The 16760-nt window shown below is 36.7% G+C and overlaps 1 protein-coding gene across 18 annotated transcripts in view; it reads right to left on the minus strand.

Moving 5' to 3' along the window:
• Positions 1 to 5689: 5689 nt before the first annotated feature.
• NRG3 (neuregulin 3) overlaps positions 5690 to 16760 on the minus strand; it is a 1122850-nt gene continuing 1111779 nt past the window's right edge. For 4 of the 18 annotated variants that reach the window (XM_045361994.3, XM_005565276.5, XM_045361986.3 and 1 more), the window contains 2 exons: positions 15285 to 15455; positions 5690 to 8999 (listed from right to left, as the gene is read on the minus strand). In XM_045361994.3, the coding sequence (XP_045217929.2) occupies positions 8492 to 8999; positions 15285 to 15455 (679 nt within the window). In that variant the 3' untranslated portion in view covers positions 5690 to 8491. Of the gene's footprint in view, positions 9000 to 9242; positions 9315 to 15284; positions 15459 to 16760 lie in introns of all 18 variants that reach the window. The other 14 variants (XM_045361993.3, XM_045361992.3, XM_045361985.3 and 11 more) reach the window with 5 other exon arrangements.

The following is a 16760-nucleotide window of genomic DNA, read 5'->3' on the forward strand; positions in this document are numbered from 1 at the left end:
GTTAAAACGGTATATATCAGCCACTTCCAGAAAACAATTGAGTAGTATCTAAAACGAATTTAAAAAATGGTCATACTTTTTGACCCAGCTGTACCACTTCTTGCAAAGTATGACTAGGAAATTACTTAAAGAAAATACTCTTAACCATTGAGATTCACCTATTTTTTTAAAACTTTTTGTAATTTTTAGTTATAGAACTTTCCACTTCACAGAAAAGAAGAAAATGCATTCATTAATCTATACACAAGAATTACAATTTCAGATCTGTACAGATCTTATGAAACGTATTTATAGATCTGCAGTTTCTTTCCAGAAATAAAAGTAATGTGTGTTGTAATATTAATTGTGGGGTTAGTTATGGTAGTAAATAAATTGGGTGAATTTGTGTCAAATAATAATAGAATGTCTACATAAGTCATAATATAAAAGCAAACTGGAATTTATGCAGTCTTAAATAAAATATTTATAAAGACAATGTATTGCCATAGGACAATATGACATATAATTTGTTAAATTATAATACAACACAGTAGGAAAGAAATTTTGTAAAAGTATGCCCATATGTGGAAAATGAGAAAAAATATACGAAGATACAAGTTACTATGATTTTAGCATGGTGAATTAATGGTTGACTTTTTTCACACTTTCAGTGACAATTTTTAAATAAGATTTTAAAAGTGTGAAAAGAAAATCATTGATTCACTTTATATATTATAGAAATGTTTATACAATCAGGTTCCTGTCTCTTCTTTTTGCCTGGAGAAAGGGCTCACAGTAGTGCTTATTCATTTCATTTTTTTAAAGCTGAAATCTGCTAGATAAGCTTTTTTTTTTTTTTTTGACAAACGGATGCCCCATTTCTCAAACTTTGTTGCATGTTTTTCAGCTATCAGGTCATTTGGACCCAAGAAAAATTGCAACTCCTTGTGTCTGTGCTACACATTTTAATTTTCAAAATATATTTAAATCTGCCCTTATATTTGATTCAGATCTTCTCCTATGTTTAGCTTAAAAGATGGAAGCCTTCAGTGAAAGTTGTCAGTGAGAAAATAAGGACAGGATTAAAGTTAATGATTTCTTTTTACAGATTTGGTTTTTTTTTTTCCAACTTAAACTCAGATTTTCATAAATATTGTGTTAAATTTGAAGGTATGAAAAAGTGGACATTTAGTATATTTAAATGTTAGAGCTCAACAGGCATACTTAATGCCCAGTAGACAATTCCTTAAAAAATAAAACATCAATATAGAAAGAAGAGTGTAGTAACAGGGAGGAGATATTTTTAAAAAACAGACTTTATTGTGCAAAACATTTGCCTCATATTTCCTTACAATATTTTCAGCCTTAGACTATATTTAATTTTTAATGATTTTAATTTGAAGCCCTTACACACATTGTTATTGGTTTTTTATTCATTGTTTAAATAATGATTATGTGTTTCTTATTTATTTTTTTTTCTTTTACGCAAATGGATGATTTTGTCTTTCTCTTATAAAATGGAAAATATTGCTGTAAGAAACAATTCTAAGAAGGTTAAAAAGTCTGTTAACAACATAAGGAAAATTAAGGGGCCCTAGGGTTATGTCTGCATATGAGAAGATAGTGGCTAAAGTCACGAACCTTATTATCATCTACATTTGAAATGTTCCTAATTTATCCCTCTACTAACACAACTCAAAAGAACAAAGCTATCTTTCTGTACAAAATCACATTAGCTTCTTATTTTAGCCGAAAGTTCCCTGTTTAATAAAGAGGAAATGACATAAGAGGTGAATGCAGTAAGAATACAACCTAAGCTGAGCGTCCAGCTTCGGCAAAGACTACTGAGAAGATAAAATTGGGAAATGGTGGCCAAGGAGTCCCTCCACAGATAAAAGCTTACTTGACAAAGTCAAGATGCAAATCGATGATTACATTCACATCTAATTTTTAATAAGCAGTATGATATATCTCCCCAAAAACAAAAGGCAGCCATAGTAGAAGTAAACTCTACAAAGTTGTTGAGGGCCATACATCCAATATATTTTCCATAGCCTTCATATCCTCTCAGTGCAGGAGATACCATTTTGAAATGGTTCTTCGAAGAAAATAGAGCTACCTGTACACTGTTTTAAACAAATTTGTTATCAGAGGCATGAGATACTGTTTCCCAGAAATTGTTTTTAAAATGACAATTGAAAATATTCTGGTTATCATTTTTCATGTATTCTGTGATTTACATTCTTTATTTAAAACCTGGCCAAATGGATTAATAAAGTCTGTTAATGATTAAGAACTAGGGAACTCATTTTGATTTAGTGTGTACAATTGTATGATTAAAAAAAAAAAAGTAAAAGAGAGCCACAGCATCCCAGCTACTCGGGAGGCTGAGGCAGGAGAATGGGATGAACCTGCACGGCAGAGCTTGCAGTGAGCCGAGATGGCGCCACTGCACTCCAACTTGGGCGACAGAAGGAGACTCAGTTTCAAAAAAAAAAAAACAAAAAAAAAAGAGAGAGACACGGCATTTCTCTCTAGCTATTTTTAAAATATACACAGTGGCCACCGGCAAGTGTGTAGTAATGTATAAGGTGAGTTGTCATGTTCTATTTGTATCAGTTTCAATAAATGTGTTATCTATTCTCCAGACTTCTATTGATAAAGACAAGAATCAAAAGCAGGCTGTGAAGAATAAACTTTAAACAGTAACCGCTATACTTTCTCGCTGCATGCATAGACTTTCTATGAAAAATATCTGAATCCAAGGTCATCTATGTCATCGAGTTTCAACACACCATGTGTGCTGTGTGCCCTGTGTGTGTGTGATTTGCAGAGCCCTTAAATTTAAATTTATTTCAGCAAGGAAAGCATCAGTGTGGTGTATAACAAAGTTGTATGAAGGGTTCATCAGACCTCTAAATAATCAAAAACGAGTAAAAACTGCATTTTTTCTAAATCAATTTGGTAAACTACTACATTGACTTCTTATAATTTTAAAAAAATTAACTCAAATTTACTGTCTTTGAGTCAAGTATTTTAACATTTCATATTGTTTTATTGAAGACTAAGGAATTCAGACTTTGGGTTCTTGACCAAGACACATTATATATGGAATAATTAGTGCTAGTCAGGATGCTGTTGAAAAAGCACATAAATATTAATTTGTCACACACAGCAATTACAATCAAAATTAAATATGCAAGTAAACCCTGCATTGCTTTTGTCTATCCTGCTCCCAAGGATTGTTTTAAACCATGATGTGAAAGTATTTCCTGATAATTTATTCACTATTGGTAGGAGAGTTTATATTAAGTTTGATATGCAAATAATTGAGAATATTAATAAGTATCTTGTATTTGTGAATATCTAATGAGGGTGTGTCCACTGCCTCTGTAAGAGAAGGACATCTTCAATGTCTCATGCCTTCTCTAGGGAGCCCTTTGTTCTGTTTTTGATAATTCATCACATTTTCTTAAAAAAAAAAAAATCTGGGGCAAATTTTGGCCTTTGTTTTCAAGCTTTAGAATTGGATATTTTCTTGTCCATCCCGTTTATTTATTACCTGTCTGAGGTAAATTTACATTAACAACAACCACAAAAACAATCCTGTATTTTTCTCCATAGAAATTCAGTCTGATATTATAAATGTAAATATTATCCATTGATAGATATACAGGTTCTAACTATTTTTGAGCCTTAGTGAGACAGACTTACAGCCATTAATTTTTTAAAGAGTTGTGTTCAAGTGCAAAGATGACAGGTGACCAGATAAAGTCTGGGTTAGAAGGACTGGATAGCAAGCCATCAATTTGGAAGGGAAATCAGAGATAAATGGTCATCCACCTTATTTGACAGATGAGGTCATGAAACCAGTCTTATGTATAGATAAGGTATAAGTTTTCACAAAGACAACTTTCAATAGAAAATATTTTCTAATTCATTTCCAACAATAAGAGATTGTTTGCTATCACACGATTAATTCTTTCATAGTCAACAGTACACGTGCAATCAATACAGGTATCCATGACAAAAAATTATGAAAGTACTAGAAACCTGTTCTCTATTTTATCAAGATTACATCTGGTTACCCCTGCTATTATCTTCACTGGAGTATGCAGCATTATCCCTCAGCATCCCCTTTCCCCCAACACACACGCTGTCCTCATTGAAGTTTAGTGGGTACCAGAAGCAAAGGCACCTATTTAGGCACCTCTGGGAGAAGTTATGCTTAAATTTATAAAAAAATATATTTGAGAACATTATACACTACAAGGACAACAATCATTTACACTCATTTTTGATGTTCATTTCTAAGAGATAATCTAGCAGAGATGTTATTCTAGGATCTTGTGGAATTTTCTAACCCAATATTATTTCTGCTTGCCTAAGAAAGAGAAGGAACTGAAAAATGCCTGTATGATCAAAATGTTGCCAAGTTGGCTTGTCTTTAAATGCTTTGATTTCATTGGCATTCCATGAGGCAATCACTTTGATGTTCGTCAAATTAAACAAAAGTAAAACTACTAAGGTATTCGACTCACGAATTTAATATACATTTATGTGTGTGTGCGTGCGCATGTATGTGTGGTTACAGTAGGAAACAGATTATAAGAGAATGTTGTGGTTCTAAAGGAGTGAATTTCGCCTTTTACCCTCACTATTTCTTTAAAAGGGAAAGAAATAATAAACTAGGATGAGATAAAGCTTATTTAAAGCCTTCATTTCCCAGGGCATATTGGGATGCATTTAAAACTGAGAACAGCCTTGAAACCTTGTGCTGGTTTTGCCTAGATGAGGATTGAATTTCTGAAGACAAAAGTACAAACACAGTATAGACATGCTATCCATTGAAAACACCGAATCTATGCATTTGAATAATAATAAAAAAGTATTCTTTATCTATAAAATGTCTCCCAGGTACCAAAAGATCAAATAAAAATCCCACCCCTCCTACTGTGTTCCTAGGTTGGTTATATACTTACTTGAGAAATGCTTCATAGCACTTGTTTCAGTGCAGTATTTTCTGGTTTGTGGGGCTGGAATCAAACGGACCACTATTCCCTGTGCCCCAACACACAGATTTAGGAAGTCAGTGCTCCCTATAGCACCATACTGCACGATAGGTGTGCATGACCATGACTGCGGCATCCATCAGACATATTCTGGTAGAGATCTGGTTACTGATAGCCTTAGCCATGGGCACCTGAGGCCCCACTCAAATTATAGCTGTCATTCAATCCAGAAGCCAATGGGCATTCTCTTGAAGTCCGCTTGGCTCTTCTGTTCTCTTTATTGGTAGGTCTGATTTGTTACTATGATCAATACAGGTTAACTTGTGAAGTCCTATATACAACACTCTTCCTCCTCCAGACTACCTTGCTATTACCTTGCTATTGCTACTTAGAAATGTTAATCATTGGAGGTGTGATAAATTTACAAATATTTAGTTTTTAACCCATAGCAAGGCAGATATTGGGCTAGAGTGTAAAACACAGAGCATTTAATATACACAGGAAATTTAGGAAAAAAATTTTTGATGCTAATTTTCCAAAGTCATTTCTACTATTTCTCATCATTATAAGATTACTCACATATTTTGAATTGCATCCCACAGTAGTCACAGGCAAATGAGAATAACATATGCTTTACAAAACAAAAAGGGATATCAGAAAATGAGTCAAAGTAAAAAAATAACAGGTACCATCCATTCTCCAGCAAATAATGAATCTGTAGTGTATTTAATTACAAATTTCCAAATACATATTCACATAATAAAGACAAGGAAAATGAAGCAAAATCAAATGTATTTTGTTGAAATAAGCACATGAGCTTGAAGGATCAAGTACTGATGGCTCCCAGTGTTTTTCATGTTGGATTCACTTTGAAAGTACTGATGCCATCAGCACTTGTCAGCTGGCGCCCAAGGATGTAAACTTTGAGCTTGGATACTTTTCACAGGAAAGCCTCATATTCCTAAAGGAGACAAATGACCACTAAAAAGTAACCATTAATACAGATTATTTATGGAGGATTTTATCTTGACTACTAATTAAGGGAGTAATTGTATCTCTGAACTTTATATCAGACTTCCAGTAGATTTGCCAGATTATTAATGCTTTTTTAGAATACATGGGGGTGGGGTTATAGTCACATAATACAGTTTTTCATATTTTTAAAAAAGGGGTTGGACCAAGACATAAGTTTCATTGACAATCTTAATGTTTTCAGTGTAAACAATATGTTAGAATAACTGCAGTGAGTCGCACAGCATATAACTTCTTAATGGTAAATTCAGAACCAATCTTCCAGATAAGCAAGTACAACATTTTAGTTAGAAACAAAAGCAAAACAAACAAAACAAGAACAAGGTTGACTTCAACAAAGTTTTGAGGCCTTCCAGTTGTTTGATAATTGTGATAAATTTCAACACAATGACATATTGGATGCCCAACTTATTGGGTTTTTATAGACCTGTTAGTTTTTAAGACCATTTTCTAAAATGTTCCCATAGATGTATTTTTAAATGAGAACTTAGATGATCTAGACATTACAAATTTATAATAATCTTTTGAAATTCTACCAATATCACCTCCATATTCAAAACAATGGAACTATAACAGAACAAATAATAAATATCACACAATCTTTTGTTAAATGTAAAGTGCATTTTTACCAGTGTTTCAACATCTGAGACTTTGAATTTCTATTAAGTAGTTCTGATAAATACATAGTGCTCTTTCTTTTTTCTGGATGACAATATGTCTACTAATAACGGATGTTCCCGAAGAGCAATTTGCAATGTATTTTCAACAGAAACAACTTAACCTGAAGAACTGTATATATTTACTTCTTGACTCAGAAATAGTTATATTCCTTTTCCATGGAATGTGTCTTCCACCAAGAGATTTTAACCAAGGTTTTCCCAAACTGCAGTAAAAGAAATCTTTTATGCTTTCAAATACGGTGCCTTTTTATTTAAAACAGTGTAAACATAACAACTCAACACCACCAATAATTGGAAAAAGACTGGGTATGTGAACACTAATTTCCTCATATGTCCCATGAAAGTGAGGGTAAATAAACAGACAAATCTTCAGGAGAGGTTTCAGTTCACCTTAGCAGTGGTAAAAATATTGCTTTATTCCAAATGAACATACAACACAATTTACTGTTCTCTTGGGGGGCTTCTTGTGAACTGAATAGTCTGGGTTTTTTTATTTCAACAATTTATTCTTCCCATACTAACCACAGAAGCCAAAGCCTTGGTCCACACATAGTAGACTTGCTATAAAATAAATAGCAATGAGGATGATGAGAAAGCAAATGGTAACTGTCAATTTGTTAACTGTCTTGTGTTAATAATTTAAGTAGGCATGATTCAAAATAAACACACACCCTCAATTAACTCACCTTATGATACTGATATCATTAATGAGCCAATAGTTGATCCTCTCAAAAGTATTCACATCAGAAAATGGTCTAGACAGTGTCAAGAGTTTTATACGACCCCACCATGCAAGTGACCTTGATTTAAGAACTAACTGAACTTTATACTTAATGGAAAAATTTAAAGTGAACAGATCTAAGAGGGAAACACTTTTTCTGAATATTAGATTCCCTGATGTTTCAGAACAAATTTTAGCAAGCGTAATACGCGCACACATGCACACACATACGCACAATGAACACATGTGCTTACAGCATATGTGTCCGCGTGAGCAAGTCCACACACACACACGCTCGCACACACATGTGCACACAGGCACACAAAAACTGAGAAACGCTCCTCCAGAGCCTCTAAACAATCTCAAGGAAAAACATTTCTATTAGCATGATTTTAGTGACACGACATAGTGACTTGTTTGTCTCTTTTTCTGTAATAATTTCATACCTCCAGCTGAGATCTGTGCATTCAAATCTCAGAGGAAGGTGGCACACAAGAGTAGTTAAGATTGCCCCCGCTTTCTCCTTCTATCTCCTGTCCTCCTTCCCATTGCAGAGTCTTTTGTGGCATTCTCCAAAAATCAAATAGAAAACACTACATTTCTCGACATGACATAACCTGTGATGAGGCTATTGGGTGAATAGAAATTTAGGGCTTGGGACTGGCAAGCCAAATGGCAAGGGCCACCTGCTCACTGGCGCATCCACCTGCAGGATGCAGCTCTCCTCTTTTTGAAACCAGTGTGTTTTAATGAGACACTGGCACTTGTGGGGCCAAGGGTCTGAATTGCCCACATCTTCTAAGAGCCAAAGAGGACAGTGTTGGGACTAACTGAAATTGGATTCAGAATTCTACCCCAAAGCTTTAATGGTAAGCTTTATCCCTCCTGAAACATTTCTTTCCCTTAAAAAAATATTTTGTTAAAAAACACTATGATATGAGGGCGATAGACTATTTGGTTTCTTCTAAGTAGATGCTCTTAAATTAATGCATATAAATAATTCGTATTTGATTTCCTCTCTTTCCTGTTGAGCAAAGCATAGAATGCACAGATTCCTACATCTCCAGTCACTTGGTCAATGCAGAGTCTCTTTGTATTTCATTTCTTAAGACAAATTGTGCCTCTCGTTCTGATTTGGCCGTGGGACTCAGGGGGAGAAAGGCTGTGTTTTCGCTTGCACTGTCCTCGGTTTCTACGCTGGCCAGTTCGTAGTCTTCTGACCGTCTGGCATCAGTCAGAATTCGGATCTGCTCCTGGACAGTTTCTAGCAATATTTTCACTTCATGTTGTTCTGCTATAAGACAATCGCTGACTGGAATACTCACATTGACAACGTCAGCTGAATAGGAGTTTTTGCACCATTTGATGCTTTTGACTTCAGAAATCCCTGGCATTTGCAGGCAGGTTTCCTCTAAACCCACTGAAGGGATGATGGGCACAGAACTGGCCCTTGTGGATGAATAGCCCACCAGGTCCTTTTGCTCCAAGCTATTAAAATAGGGGTTTGTCTCTCTTGAAGGCAGTTGCATATTTATTGATGTATTTCGTTGAGTTTTTAAACCATTGGATGAATACCTGAAAAAGAAACACAGTGTTACTCCTTCTGCCTTCTGCTGGGCTTTGTTAGAGCAATACTCAATCCACAAAGCACTTTTCACATGCACCATCTCACTGAATTCTCACAGCAACCCCATGAGACGGATAATAGATTCCCAGTTAAACAGAGAAGTAAACTGAAGCTCAGATAGGTGAAGTGACTTGCCCAAGGTCACACAGAAAATAAGTGACAGACTGAGACTCAAACCCAGATCTTCTTACTTTAAGTCCAGGGGTCTTTCAACACACCACAGCTGTATAGGCAGGTGGGATATAGTCTTCCTGACCTCTATCCTAGAATACAAAGTAAATGGGGATTGAGCAGGTAAGTGTGGCCTTTCCATTGTGACAAACAGGACACCCATAATGGCATTAGTCCACTCCATCAACTCGACCACCCTCTCAGCCCTGGGTTAGTCCAGTAGACTTGTTGTGGCCACCCTAGTTGAAGCCAATCAAGAAGCCCAATATTAAGCATCCAGGTACTACAATCACGAGTTTTTCTGCTTCACACTGATTTTAGGGGATCCAAATCCAATTTCCACTGGTACTGTGCTCTAAAGGAACCACCTCACTGCCAGATTGCCGAGCCAGCAGATGGGAATGGGAGGATAACGATTCCTCTACCAGCCTGGGGCTGAATATGAAGTGGGTTTCATAGGGCTTCTATGCATCTAGCATCTTTCCTTATAACCAAGTAACCAAGAAACCAAGTAAGGTAGTTCTTTGGTCCATGGCAAGGACTTGTCAAGAACACCAATATGCCATTGCAAGTCATTTGAATACAGCAGAATCTTCTAACTTCCATTCTTGCCTCTTCAGGGCTAGTAAATCTTTCTCCTCTGTGCTGTTCAGGGACAGAAAATGGGACAGGTACATAGCAGATTTGTAGAAATGGGGTTTTGGAACTTGAACAGTAGTGTTTTATTCTATTTCTTAGTTATTTGTCCCTAATTTAAACGTTAAACATTCAAATTTTGACACAATTTAAACATATCAACCTTCCATACAATAAATCTCATTTCCTTGACTTCCATTATTATGTAAATGAAAATCATGTTTATACATGTAGATAATAATTGCAATGCAGTGTGTTGCATACTAAATACAAATCTTTATTGTAAGGACATGATTGGGAGCAAATTAGAGGTCTTTCCACCAGACAGTGAACACAGACAGGAAAGAGATTTAGGCCTCTGTAGTCCCATCCTCTCTTACTGTGCCTAATACAGAATTGATAATCAATACACTTTAACCAAGTGAACACATGAATACATAAAGAAGTCTTCAAGGTAAACTCCCCCTTTATATCCTACTTAATGTCTGTTTTCAAACTTAATAACAACAGCTAATATCTGTACAGTGCTTGTAAAAATCACTTTCACCTCCAATTAACTTGTTTTATTTTTTAAAAACCTTGTAGTTTATTTATTATTATATTTAGTGGATGAGTAAAATAGACTAAGATGATTTTCCCAAAATTATATCTTTAGTAAGAGTCACACAGAGAATTTAAACCCAAGTTGTCTTATTCTAATTATTACTGTCAATGTTAGAGGTTGCTAATGAATGAATATATCCTAAGGTGAACCAGAATACCTTTTCGGGGATATGTAATCTTTATTCATACAAACTGCACAGCTACATATTTGGAAATTCTTGGGGAATATTACTCCATTCTCATTAGTGTTATATAACTGAAAATATGAGCCTAAAAGTTCAAATCAATAAATCACTTTCAACAAGAAGTAAGGAAACAAAATTCAGGCTTTTGTTTTGCTCTCAGCACCATCCTGTTAGCATGATTTGTATGTATGAAAATATAAGGCCGGGCGCGGTGGCTCAAGCCTGTAATCCCAGCACTTTGGGAGGCCGAGGCGGGCGGATCACAAGGTCAGGAGATCGAGACCACAGTGAAACCCCGTCTCTACTAAAAATACAAAAAATTAGCCGGGCGCGGTGGCGGGTGCCTGTAGTCCTAGCTACTCAGGAGGCTGAGGCAGGAGAATGGCGTGAACCCAGGAGGCGGAGCTTGCAGTGAGCCGAGATCGCGCCACTGCACTCCAGCCTGGGCAACAGCGTGAGACTCCGTCTCAAAAAAAAAAAAAAAAAAAAAAAAAAAAAAAAAAAAAAGAAAATATAGAAAGTCTGTCTGTCAGGTTCACCAGTGAAACAGGGACAAGAAATGTAGCCAGGATAGCATTTCACATAAATATCATCAAGGTATACCAGCAGGTAGAATCTGGTAAGTTGATACGCGATGGTGATAGGTAAAAATTCTTACACTTGGATCTAAACAGTTGGATAAAGGTGCAAGTATCTTAGAGAATGTTTTTAAATTGTAAATTCAACAAGTCAACTAGGTGACATGACTAAGACATAATCAAAGGCAATTCACGCCAAACTTTGAGCATTCTTCTCATTTGCCAGAGGTCTGACTAAAGGATTTAGATCAGAAAGAGGAATTGCAGTGGACTATTATGTGTCACTTTCCAAGTCAGGCTTTGAACACATGCCTGGCAACAACGGAAATTTAAAATGTTACCATGACATGAAGATGAGCTGTAAACAATGAGAACTTTCCTAACTGTGATTTTGTTTTGAATTAGACATGATTTCAAGTTCTAAAATTACTATATGCTCTGGAATCTCAGGCAAATGGCAGCCTCACTTTAATTTTGCCATCAATTAAAACAATCAGGTAGTAACACTAACTTGATTGCTCAGAGGGAAGGGGAATTTTTCTGAGGACTAATTGAAATAATGTCTCTGCCCTGTTCTACTAGAGACACAGTGGCAAGCCTCACGTCCCCCCAGAGATGCTATGAGTGTCCCAGCACTGGTATTCCAGCAGAAGTTTAAGTGAGAGCTACATTTCTAGATGTAATTTCTGAGTCAGAGGATTCAAAGTTCTGTATCCCTTGAGGGCCAATGATGCTTCCACAAGTTCTGTCCATAAGCTTGTCATTTCGTTTTGGGCCAGTCTGCCTCTCATCCTCAACAAAGAAATTACAAATGCATCTTGTCTGTAACTATGTGAGTCGAAGCATTCTTTTAAAGAAGAAAGATTCCAAGTATTAGTCACTTGGTTTGGTTCCCAGTCATTCATGAGTCATGCTAAGGAATTTGTGGGAGACTCCAAACCCTTTCAGTTCCTAGGGCACATGACAATGAATGAACAGACTATTTTGAAGGAATCCACACTTTCCTCTGAAGTCATAAAATTACATACTCCATTTACAAATCATCAGCCATAAATGTGGTTTTCTTCACATTCCTTGTTGATTTAGTGGTTTATTTAGTCAGAAAAGCCAGTATTCAATCTCAGCTCTTTTACATGGGACTGTGTATGTCACATTGGGCTAACCATTTAAATGCTGATATCCTTAGTGTGCTTATCCATAATATTTCTAAAGAATAACTGAAGGAAGTATATAAAGTTGCTAGCTAGGTGTGGTAGGTATTTAGTATATTTTGAATTTTATCTACTTCTAAGATGTGAATCCAACTTTTGTGATTCCATCTCTTTTTGTCTGGCATATGAATACATTAGCTTGATTTTCCTGACATGATACAATTAAAACTCTCTGAGCCATTACCATGGCTGTCATTGACCAGGGCTCGAGTCATGACAAAGTTTCCTCAAGAATCTCCTCTTCACCTCACTCCTTCCCCAGGCCACAATAAGATAGACGTTAGGTTCAAGCTGGGCTGAAGTTCTTGCCAAGGAAAGAAGCCAAATACGTTGGGAGCCTAACTGTCATAGACAGTGCCCACTTGCGTGGTAAACAAGCAGCAGATAGCTGATGGCTCTTGCAAATTCATTTCCCCCTCCTCCAGGCTGGGGCCAAATTTAAAGAGGGCCTTTAGCTGTGAAATTCTATTACCAATCCCATTTCCAGTCCAGAGAGACAGTCAGCCCCCTGGGAGTGGAAAATAGCTGTTTATAAGAACTGAGAATGAGATTATTCCCTGAGATTCATTGTGCTGGGAATACAGTGACTTACACTTAGAGTCACCATTTATCAACATCTGGTAGATATCACACATGGGAAAATACCTGTGACCAGGCAGCTGGAGAGAATATTCCAACCCAATCGTGACTGAACCAAAACAAAACCACCACCATGCAGAAAATAAGTGTGAGTCTCCTAGGAAGTTAAAAAAACAAAGCATTGCCTGAACATGTAATGTGATCTCTGAGCCCCTGATGATATGTGCATGGTTCAAGCTTGAGCCTGGCGTAGGCTCCAAGTACCCTTACTCCTCGAACATATGGAATGATGGTCATAACAGTGCCCAGTAGAAAAAAAAAAAAAAAAAAAAAAAGCAGCATGGGCTGGGTTTTTTGTCCACTCACAAAATCTCTGAAGTTGGTTTTCCCTCATTTGTTCTTGTAACATTCATCCCAGGGATTTTATGTATATGTATATAGTCATATTCATTAGCAAGAGGCATCATTAGTCAATTATATAGAAAAGGCACTATGAAACATGATCAATTATAATTATGGGTTAAATGCAAGCCTGCTTTTCCACAGATAAGACCAAGAGAAATGCAAACTGCTTCTTGACTCGCATTATACATTTTGAACCCCTTGGCTGTTATGTTTGCTTTGCAACTGTCACCCTAAATCTGTACCAAATGCCTTTTACAGTCCATTTGGAATTGCTTCAAAATTATAAACCTAGCCACCAGCCATTTATTTCCTATCTTCTAGTTTTCCTAAAGAAATCTGTTGCTGAACTTTGTTAGACAGGACACTGCTCGATATATCCCATTCCCATATGAAAAGAGAAACATGAGATTCTATGCTAGACCTACCCACTGTTTTGGTCTTTAGCCTGATAGAGACAGTCTAGAAAAATCATCCAGGTCAAAGCAGCATAGAAACCAGGCCTGGCTCATTCAGAGAGATAAAAACAGAGCCACAAGAACCTGGCTTGAGTGAGGGAACTGATTTCTGAAATTTCTAGAGTAAACTCCGATTGCATTGCTCTTGAAATTATTGAAAAAATTATAACAATTACTGTAACAATAAATACCAGTACCATTTCTCTGCTTACTATGTGTCTACTACAAACTCTTTACACACATGGTTGTTTTAAACCTGCCCAACAATCTTCAGGGGGTTGACATTATTTTGCTCAATTATTTGTATTTTTCTTTTCTTTTTTGAGATAGGGTCTCTCTGTCACCTAGGTTGGAGTCCAGTAGCACCATCTGCACTCACTATAGGCTCCATCTCTGAGGCTCAAGGGATCCTCCCACCTCAGCCTCCCAAGCAGCTGGGACCACAGGTACACACTACCATGCCCAGCTACTTTTTGTATTTTTGGTAAAGATGGTGTTTGCCATGTCGCCCAGGCTGGTCTCAAACTCCGAGCTCAAGTGATCTTCATGTCTCAGCCTCCCAAAGTGCTGGGACTATGGGTGTAGCCACAGTGTCTGGTCTATTTTTCTCAATTTATAGATAAGAGCATCTAAGACCACATCATAAAATATTCTCAAAGTCACACTAGTAGTAAGGAGCAGAGATGGGGTTTGAAGTCCAGTCAGTTTAAGTGGGGATCGCATGCTAAGTTGGGTAGTTTATGCCAACTACGTGAATAATGGCTAACATTCATCCTGTACTCAGCTCATCATGCTTTGAGGCCTCTATGGATCTGTGTCCACCAGAGGAAGGGACATCTTTTGCACTGTAAAGAGCAGCAGCGATGGTGTCCAAAGCCCATCCTTCTACCCCTGTACCATGAATAACTTGCAGATATGAGTTTAGTAAGTTGTACTTTGACTTTACACTCTCAAGATTGACCCAGATTCTACATTCAAGCTCAGGGGAAGCAGATACTGTATATATGCCATGAGTTATTGTTTAGTGTATTGTTCACAATACTTATCAGGAATTAAGTCCTTTTTCTAATCTGCAGATGAAGGAACACTGTAATCCTCCTTTGATTTTTTAAATCAAAGAGAAATTTCCAGTTGTATTAGCAAATGATCTAATAACATATTGCCTAGATATCTACACTTACTTTCTTCCTAATTATATTTCTTTCTAATGTAATGTTTTCCCGATACCTATTTCCATCACACCTATACTTTAAAGTTGGTTCACATTTTGTAGAACAAAGATGGCAGTAAGCATATATAGCTAGTTAATGAATAAACCAATGAATAAAACCCCAAGGAACTTAAAACTTAATTTAAAGCTATGGCATTAAAGACACCTTCCCTAAATTCCACTGCTGTTTTGAGACCTACCCTTGGCAAGGTATCGTATCCTGGTCTGGGATCCTTGATTCTTCGAGTTGCTGATATGCTGGTCCCACAAGTCCGCCTAGCCTACTTCGGGGTGACGGGGGTGTCCTTCTGAAGGCATTCCTGTGGAGCATGCCACTCCTTTGCCCTGGGCTGCAGCAAGAGGATAAACTCCTGCTGAGGTGGAATGAAAACAGACAAACAAACAAACAAAAGACATCATAGCAATAACCTCACAGGTGGCTGTCCAAACTTTGCAAACACTGAATCTGCACCCCAAGTCCTCAAAGTTCTAGGCCAGGGGCCATCCATGAATATAGTATATGTGGTAGAATGGGATCAGGAATAGCCCAATCCATTTTACCTTTGGAGACACTGAGAAAAAGGGAAGTTCCTGGATTTCTGGCTTTCTAGGTTAGAGCGTGACTGATGAAAATCATTGCCACTTTCCAGCCAGGGTAAGAGGCGAACTTAAGGAATTCTCAAGCTCCTCATTCCCATCCATCCTGATTATCCAAGGCATCGTAGGTGTCTCTCTGATAGAAATAAAAATAGCCTTCTTATGAGATACTGATGAAAACTAAACACAGTAAGCCCAGAAGGGATTTATGGGGGAAAATATTCACTTATTAGTGATAGAATTAACAAATTTTAATTGGCATTTTCTCATTAACATATGTTTAAATCCCCTGTTCACTACCTCAGATTTTAATCAATCTTGACAAACTAAATTATTTTTCTTCGGAGTTTGCTTTTAATAAACATCTGATTATATAGTTTATTTGACTCATACATCCAAATGCCTAAATAACTATATGTTTATAGATGCCATCAATGAGCACAACATTTAAGTGGCTTACACCACAGGCCTTAACAAAGTGAGAATTCTTACATAGATTATGTACAGAAAAGACCTAGACTCTATAAAAATCCATTGCTGATGAGACTTATTACCTGTTCCTTATCCATTCCCATCTCCACCCCACTTAATTAACCCTACTGTAGACTGGTGAGGAGAACTTTGTTCACGTGTAGACATTCCACGAGATGCTAGTTTATGTGGTCACACTGGTTCTGCGGTGCTCAAATAATAAAGAAACTGAGAATTTTGTGCTGCATTCTCATTTAACTCTGTAAATATCAATACAACCATAGAAAGAAATATGAAAACATTCTCGAAATTTTAATAAATTTATGAAGGTTCTAAAGAAACCAGTCTCTCAAAGACATTTTGCCCATATCACTATATTATTTGGGGTTTTGTCACTTTTCTTCCATCAATATTACTATTAATTCTACTTAGTCAATACAAAACAGGACTTTGCAAATATTATTTAAGGTCAGAGTTTGAAAATCTGATATTTGAGTGTTAATAGCCACTTTCTTAGTTGTGGCAAGGTGACTGATCAATCTCTATATTCCTCAAGCCAACATTAACTTCCTAAATTTGTGCAAGCAGAAGATCATATCTGGTAACAT

Source organism: Macaca fascicularis, chromosome 9 (assembly GCF_037993035.2).
Source record: "Macaca fascicularis isolate 582-1 chromosome 9, T2T-MFA8v1.1".
NCBI lineage: Eukaryota > Metazoa > Chordata > Mammalia > Primates > Cercopithecidae > Macaca > Macaca fascicularis.